The sequence below is a fragment of the Microtus ochrogaster genome, linkage group LG4, assembly GCF_000317375.1.
Source record: "Microtus ochrogaster isolate Prairie Vole_2 linkage group LG4, MicOch1.0, whole genome shotgun sequence".
Classification (NCBI taxonomy): Eukaryota; Metazoa; Chordata; class Mammalia; order Rodentia; family Cricetidae; genus Microtus; species Microtus ochrogaster.
Genome location: NC_022030.1, coordinates 22,475,258 through 22,483,579, shown reverse-complemented (window position 1 = coordinate 22,483,579; position 8,322 = coordinate 22,475,258). Strand labels below are relative to the sequence as shown.

Here is an 8,322-nt window from a genome sequence, read left to right as displayed (position 1 = left end):
CAACTGACTCTATTTGGCTGTAAAACTCAGTATGTACACGGCACCCCTTGCCAAAATGAAAACAAAGAGCTAACCCATCAAAGTCCATAGTTCTAGGAAAGGCTCTAAATGTGCTAGTCTTGTGGTTTGGCTTCTGCAGTTCTGCTTTTGGCTAACTGTTCTTGTTAACTGAGGTCTGTCAGCCCAAAGCTCACCCTGAGAAAGACTCAGGGCTCCGTGGGGATCCTGAATACCAGTGTAGTTCACGGGTGAGCTAGTAAGGATTTCTATTGGTTTAAACTCATGTCTGAGCAGTCTTCTCTGAGGGATACCCCACAGCCTGGTGGACATAGTAAATTCCAGGCCATCCAAGAATATGTAGTAAAAAACAGAAAAAAAAATAGATAATCCAAACACACCAATATACTTGTGATTTTTCCACATTTTAACCTAAATAGAACCCAATTTTTTAAAAACAACAGATTAAAAATTGCTGCTTAACACAAGGTATGGTGGCTCACCCTTTAGTTCCAGCATTTAGGAGACAGAGGCAGATTGATATCTGAGTTGTAGGTCAGCCTGGTCTACAAAGCAGGTTCCAGGACAATCAAGGCTACACAGAGTAACCCTGTCTTGAGGGAAAAACAATAAAACAAAATAAATACACAAAACACAAAACAAACCCCAAAAGGTGCTGACTAGGTAACAAATTTAAAATATTAACAGAGACATGGTAGCATACACCTACAATCCCAGCGCTGGGATAAGATTGCTGCAGGATCAGGAGTTAGCCTCTGCTACAAAGACAGTTTGAGGCCAGCCTGGGCTACACAACCTTCTCTCAAAATTAACAAATAAAAATGAAAAAAAATATTAACAAAAGATCAATCTTATTCCCTGTTCAATTCATGTTTATGCATATTTATAATAACTAACATCTTATTAGCAGAAATTATTAATCCATCTTGACAGGGTGGTTGTCTTTTTGTTTGAGACAGGGCCTTACTATTTAGTTCTGGCTAGCCTAACTCACAGAGACCCATCTGCCTCTGCCTCCCAAGTACTGGAACTAAAGGTGTGCACCACCACCACTGCCTGGCTAACCTGTAATTTTCCTTTAAATTGTATTTGTTTTTATGGGTATGGGTGCTTGGTTTGAGGTATATCTCTGTATTACTTGTGTTTCTGGTGCCTGCAGAGACCAAAGAGGGCATCAGAGTCCTTGGAACTGGAGTTACAGACAGCTGTGAGCTGCCATGTGGGTGCTGGGAATTGAATCCAGGTCCTCTGGAAGAGCAGCCAGTGCCCTTAACCCCTGAGCCATTTCTCCCGCACCAACAATGCTGTTGACACAATGATATCTCCTAAGAAATTTGGTTTGAGGAGATTAATATTATTCTGTGGATGTCATTTAATCTTTGAAACAATATTTTAAAACATATAACTGGGTACTGCTTCACATAACCGTCTGCCTGTTCTCCTAGTAATTATGAATAATTGACATATAATTCCCAAAGACGTAAATACTGAAAAGCTTCATTTGAATGTCATTAGTGCTCCCTTTTTCTCCCGACATGCGCTGAAATACAATAAAACCAGTTACAACTGAGAATTATCAAGGTATTGTTTAAGTAATTCACATGAATTTTGGAGGTTGGAGAAACAGAAAATGGCAATGTATACCAAATCACTGAAAATGAATATTCCTGCTGGGTATAGTGGCACTTCCCCTTAATCCCAGCACTCCAGAGGCAGAGCCAGGCAAATGTCAGTCAGCCAGGACTACACATTGAGACCTCCATCTCCAAAACAATTTTTTTCCTCTTAAAAATGTGCCAGGAATGGTGGTGCCTTTAATCCTGTGGCCTGGGAGGCAGGGTAGGCGCGTCCCTGCAAGTTCAAGGCCAGCGTAGTCTACAAGTGAGTTCCAGGTCATCGAGAGCTACATAGCAAGACCTATGTCAAAACAAGTCTCTCTCTCTGTCTCTCTCTGTCTCTCTCTCTCTCTGTGTGTATGTCTGTGTGCTCACATCTGTGTATGCCTGCTGCTGGCTGACATCCTCGAGTGTCCCATGTCTGGGGCTGTTCACCTGCATGAAATCTGGGGCTTGCTGACTCAGCTAGGCTCCCTGACTTGTGAACCCCAAAGATATTCCTGCCTGCCTCTTCAGCACTGAAATTACAAGCCTGTACCATCCCATACCAGGTTTCCTAGGTTCATTAGGATGAACTCAGGTCGTCATGCCTGTGCAGCAAGCACTTCAGTGCCTAACGACATTTATATAATGCTAAAATATAAATATGTAGGTCAACTTGTGTATGGAATATTTTCCTCAGTGAGATTATTAATTACACCCCCTCAAAAAAACATAGTAAAACCTATCTACATTGAAAGCACTTTTTTCTAAAGAATTAGGAAAGAAATCTATTATGAACACTTAGAGGAAATAGGTTGGAAATATGACAGAGTACAGTACTAAAAACAAATTAAATTAGGCTACAAAGTTTTGTACATTTTTAAGAAATCATACTTCATCAATATAACACATTGCTGATAGTAAGATTTTCCTTCCAAAAAATATACAATTGGGATTAAATATTCCTTTCAGATTAAATATTGTTTCATCTAAGAGAGAATGAATGTAGTTTTATCATTGCCTTTTTCTGTTGAATGACCAATCAATACACTATATTGGATTAAATCATTGGAAAATTATTAATAAATACCACAGGACTTCTAAAATGGCCATTGGAATCCTATTCTTGGAACCTCAAGACTCCATCTTCCCTTACACTTTACCTTGGGGGGAAATCCCCTTCCTAAGAGCTCCATCCTGAACACAAGGCTGTGGTATTTAAGTCTGAACCTTCATTCTAGGTTCCTAATATCAGCTTCCCTTTTAATAGCCATTTCTCTGCATTCTGTGCAGTGTGGCTACCTGGCGAAATGACAGAGGCAGTGACAGAAATCCCAGTGCGCACATTCCAAGAAACCACTTCTCGATGGCATCCCTGCACTCCTGCCGCCCCCCAGTAACACTGGATGTTTTCTGTGTATTACCGATGGTGGAGACAATGTGTACAGACCGAAATGAGAACGCAACACAGCCCACACCTCGCTGTCTCTTCTACAGTCTCAACAGGACCTCCTGCCCATAATTTTCAGCTTAGAACTGTTAAAATGAAATTCTACCATACTAAGAAGAATGGGAATGGGGGCTACATTGGGCCCAAATTGATCAATGCATAGCGCTGTCACGAGATCAAGTGGTCACAGTATGACATTATCACAAAGAGCCCGGTCCCATTCAGTCACCTAATCAGAGCCAGTCAAGCGCTCCCACTGGGCACACCCCACACCGAGGTAGCCACGCACTCCCACGAGCAGCTGACAGCCACACGGTCCCAAAGTCCCACACAGGGTCCCAAGTACCAGGAAATCGGAAGAACCACTTCCACTCGGACCCAGGTCAGCTCAACTCAGCACACAGGGAAAAGAAAGAGAAAAAAGATGACCACGGCAGAGGAAGGGGACCCCGAAGCCGAGCTTCCAGGGCCGGCCTGAGGTCGGGGTGGAAGCCATTCAGGCACAGCCAAGAAGACAGCGGTTCAGGCGCAGGGAGAAAGACAGGCGCCCCAGCATCTAACGGGCTGCCCCAGAGGCTCCTGGGAGTGCGAACCCCCGGGATGCGTGCGCAGGCGCAGACGGCTGAGCCGCGGCAGGGAGGTGAGGCTGCTGGCTCCTGGGGCGTCTAAAGAAGCTGAGGACCGCAGTGGATGCTCCAGATCCCGAGAGCGACAGAGAGAGCGAATCCAGATGGGGAGGCCAGGGAGGAGACCGGGAGGCCGAGCCGGGCCTGGTAATTTGGGGGGTAAGGAAGCGGGACCCGTACACTCTGAGCCACAGCACAGGGCCTCGGGCGTGGTCCGTGGGCGTGACCCCGAGGATGACTGCTGGTGACCCGAGGGCGCAGGGGTACTTTGCGTGTTTAAGTGCAAGAAAGCTCAGTGGCTGGGAACAGGACCCTGGAAGTACGATCGTTGCCTGTGAGGATGTAGGGCGCATGTTGGGGTTTGTTTTTTTTTTTTTTTTTTTTTTTTTTTTTGGTTGGGAAACCAGTGCAGTCTCCTTGGATGTGTGAAACATGGATGATGGAGACTTGCTTAGGGTTACTGCGCCACGCCTCTATTTTTAGATTAGGTGTGACTCGTACTTGAGACAGGATAATTGAAAGTGATCTGTGAACGTGATTGTGAGTGACTTTGCCTGGAATTGTACCATGTTCTGTGGTCACGAATGACATGCAAAGCTGTAGTTTGGTGGGTTTCTGAAGGATGTTTGAAAGGCCGTCACTAAGCGCATGTGTGTGTTCTTCTGTTGTTTCTCATGGTTTTATGTCTGTAGTACCCTTGATATTTCAATGATTGAGGGATGCTGTATGACCACATGTGTAATTTTTTTTTAAAGACAGATTCCTTATGCATTCCAGCTGTTGGGCTTCCAGGTGATGTGTGCACCACCAAGCCTGGAAGTTACGTACTATTCAGTTATCAGATTAGTAGCCAGCAAGCCTGCCTCACGAATTTCTAAGTAGGAGCTTAGCAAATATGATGGCATTCTTGTTGGAAAAGAATAGGTAAGATTTTCATAATCTACAGTGGCGAAGCCCAGCGTGATGTTAAAATGAACGGTGTTGCCTGGGAGCCTGCAGGAGGGGTAGCACTATCTGCTCGTAGCTACCATTTTCCACACAGTTGTGTAAGTGGATTCTTCTGCTCCTGAAAACTATGAAAATAGTTAGCACACTTTTACTTCTAAGACCAGCCTTGTCCTGGTAATGAAAGTACCTCTGCCAACCAGAATTCCACCAGAGCAGTCCGCACTCCAGACTTAGCCAAATGGGCGCCTGCAAAATGGCAAGAGTGGTCACTTTCTTTTCTGTGTCCATATCTATAGTACTAAAACGTGTTGTGCAGTATTTACTTCTAGAATTAAGTATTAGTAATAAGTATTGTTTATTTAACAATATATGCTTATATAACTATGCTTTTTAAAGATTTGTTTTCATGTACATGAGTGTTTTGCCTGCATGAATGTATTGCACCGTGTGTGCCTGATGCCCACGGCGGTCTTAAGAGGTTATCCCCCATTGGAGCTAGAGTTACCAGTGTCTTTGAGCTACCATATGGGTGCTGGGAACTGAGCCTGCGGCCTCTGCAAGAGCAGCAAGTGCTCTTAACCACTGAGCCATTCTCCAGCCGCTAACTATGCTTCTGAAATAGTACGATACAAAGAAATCAATAAGGAGATAAAATGGGAATAGAAAATCCAGATATTTTCTGCCTGTGAGGAAATGTAATACATGACCATGTTGGGGAATATTATTTTCAGGTGTGTGACTTTTGTTTCCGCTGCTGTGCCTGTCTAAAACACCTCATGGTCCTAACAAAGAGATGAACGGTCCATAGTGAGGCAGGAGCAAGGATAGGCGGGGCTGGAGGCAGAGAGGGTAAACAAACGTGGAGAATCAGGAGCAAAAGAGAGCAAGGAGAAGAGGATGTCGGGCCAGCCACGGAGTAAGAGTGGAAATAAGATGTACAAAAGTAAGAGAAAGGTAAAAGCAGAAGGTAGACAGGTTAATTAGTTAAGAAAAGCTGGCAAGAAACAAGGCGGGCTGGATGTGAGGGTGATCTGACTGCGACATCTGTCACCCCATTGATCGCCAGGGTTGATTCAGCTGATCTGGCTGGCTAGGCGGGTGTCCCCTTCCTCCATCGCCACTCCATGTGTGTCCCTCCTGGAGCTGCACACTCGGCAGAAGAGGAGGACCAGTCTTTGGTCAAGGGTACACGAATAGCTGTCTCCCCTGCTAGAACCTCCAAACACGCTTCAAAGAAACAAGCCAAGCTAAGGCCGGCTTTCATAACTAAGAATAAGCCTCCATGTAAGATTTATTTGGGAACTGGGTGGTGAGCCCCCCAAAAGTCAGAAGAGTAACATGACCCGATCATTTGAAACATGTAAAGAAGTTTAATATGTGATGAAGGTGGCATTTACTTGCCTGGCAGTGGTGGTGCAGACCTTTAATCCCAGCACTTGGGAGGCAGAGGTAGGCCTGGTCCACAGAGTGAGTTCCAGGACAGCCAAGGCTACACAGAGTAACCCTGTTTTGAAAATTTTTTAAAAAATGGCATTTACTAATAGTTGAGGAGACATCAGTTACACGATATGAAACACAGCTAAACAGTTTACAGGAGATTTTCACAATGGAAGCCAAAGACACGAAACTAATAAAAGTTATTTGACTCTCAAAACGATTTGCATCTTAAGCAGAAAATAGGATCTGAGAATATAGTTCAGTGATAGAACATGAGGGGAAAAAATCAGAAGGTGGAGCCAATCAATTAGGAAATACCCATGGTGGAGGTATAACAAACCAGACATCATTACAAGACAGGGGAAATGGTAAACGTGGTAAAGGAAGCTGATCACAGTAAGAAATAGATCCCTTTAGACTGCAGTACAGATCTGATAAAGATTTGGGGCTTCTCACCTGCATCCATCGGGGCTGGGGAAGGTACTGTCAAGTACTGCTAGTGACTGCGCAGGTCGTGAAGAAGCTGTGGCTTGGGCAGTGCCGAACACAGTACTCAGAGTCTTGCTTGTGCTGTCAAGGGCTGTGTCCCTAGTCAGCCCCAGACATGGTCAGTAAACCTGTGTGCCCTGGGAAATTGAGGAGTGCAGAACAGAACACTGCATTTGCAAGCTGCAGCAGCTTCCACGGAATCCTTCCTAGCTCAGCAAGAGATGAGGTTTCTGGTTTGGGAGAGAATGCAGGACTTATTTACTCCTACACAGACCTTTGTCCCGGGTTTTGGAAGTGCACTCAGAGAAGGCATGTGCAGAAACACTGGAAATGTATGCGGATCTAATCAAGTTATTCCGGGAGATCTAATTGGAGCGTGCTTTTTTTCCTGGCTCCTCACGAACCTCCATCTTTGCCTTCATAGGACTCTTTCCTCTTCCAAAAGAGGAGCCCAGACGACGAGGCTCATCTCTCACGAATCTAAAAGCCATGTCTAAGGTGAGATACTTCCTTTTTTTTTGCTTAGCAATGTCGTTTCTGCTGCCTGGATGTTAGGATTTGCTGCCATGAAACATTTTCAGTTAGGGCCAGGGTCTCTAGTTAAGGTCTGGGCTGGAGAGACATGTGACACTGTCTGTAGTGCTGAAGGGGGGTGCCTTCTCAAGTAGTCTTCTCTAGATGGCTCACCTGCCTCCCCGATTCCAATGCTGGTACCAAATTCCAGTCAGATGAACTTGCTGGCTCATTACATTGCTCGCTGACCCTTTGTCCATCTCCTTACAGCAGTACTGCTGTAACGAAAATGTCTTGATTTTGAGAGAAATAAATTATTGTACTTGAATGAACCCATTTTATCTTGACATTGACTTGAGCTTTAAGTTGTGAGTGCCCAAGAAGCAGACATGGGTGGGGGTGTAATTGTTAGATCACGTGGTTAGTTTATGGGAAGATGTCCTGTATGTGAGGGTTTCCGGGTAGACATTTGAATATGAAGTGGTACAGAAAACGGAGGTTACAAAGCTGGCCATGGTGATGCACGTGATCCCGGCACGAGGGAGACAGGTAAGAGGATCCTGATTCGTGGCAGGGTTCCAAAGTGAGGCTTGTATAAGACAATGTTTTTAAGATTTTAGTTCTGACTGTCCTGGAACTCTCTGTAGACCAGGCTTACCTTGAACTCACAGAGATCCATCTGCCTCTGTCTCTGTCTCTGCCTCTGTGCTGGGATTAAAGGCGTGCACCACCATCGCTCAGCTTAGATTTCTAAAGAAATGTTTTGTCTGGGTGTTTGTGTGTGCCGTGTGTGTGCCTGGTGCCCTTGGAGGTCAGAAGGTGTCTATCCTTTGGAACTGGAGTTAAAAACAGGTATTAGACTCCATGCGGATGCTGGAAACTGAACCCGTCCTCTGTAAGAGCAATAAACGTTCTTACATACTGAGCCACCTCCCTAGCTCCTCCTCTCTAATTTTCTGATTCTTGTCTGTCCAAAATGTCTACCAGCTATGACCTGCCAGGGGAAACCTGTTCAGTATTCGACACTTTTTGGTTTTTGTTTGACACAGGGTCTTGGAGCCTGTCCTGGTACTCACCCTGTAGCCCAGGCTGGCCTCAATCTCACAGAGATTCACCTGCCTCTGCCTTTCGAGCGCTGGGATTAAAGGTGTGCGCCACCACCACCCGCCAGTAGTCAATGCTATTACAGATTTACTAGTGCCTTTTATCTGTCTCCTAAAATTTTGCATTCACTTGCAGGAGA

General features: G+C 45.1%; 2 protein-coding genes across 2 annotated transcripts in view; one reads left to right on the top strand and one right to left on the bottom strand.

The window, feature by feature from the left end:
* LOC101987348 (zinc finger protein 14) overlaps nucleotides 1–3,588 on the bottom strand; it is a 105,524-nt gene extending 101,936 nt beyond the window's left edge. Inside the window, exon 1 of the mRNA XM_026786285.1 lies at nucleotides 3,413–3,588. The gene's annotated coding sequence lies outside the window, so the exon portion shown is untranslated. The remainder of the gene's footprint in view (nucleotides 1–3,412) is intronic.
* Nucleotides 3,589–3,701: 113 nt separating this feature from the next.
* The window catches only part of LOC101987062 (zinc finger protein 585A), a 42,922-nt gene continuing 38,301 nt past the window's right edge, over nucleotides 3,702–8,322 (top strand). The window contains exons 1-2 of the mRNA XM_026786243.1: nucleotides 3,702–3,851; nucleotides 6,991–7,064. Of these exons, the coding sequence (XP_026642044.1) occupies nucleotides 3,797–3,851; nucleotides 6,991–7,064 (129 nt within the window). The 5' untranslated portion in view covers nucleotides 3,702–3,796. The remainder of the gene's footprint in view (nucleotides 3,852–6,990; nucleotides 7,065–8,322) is intronic.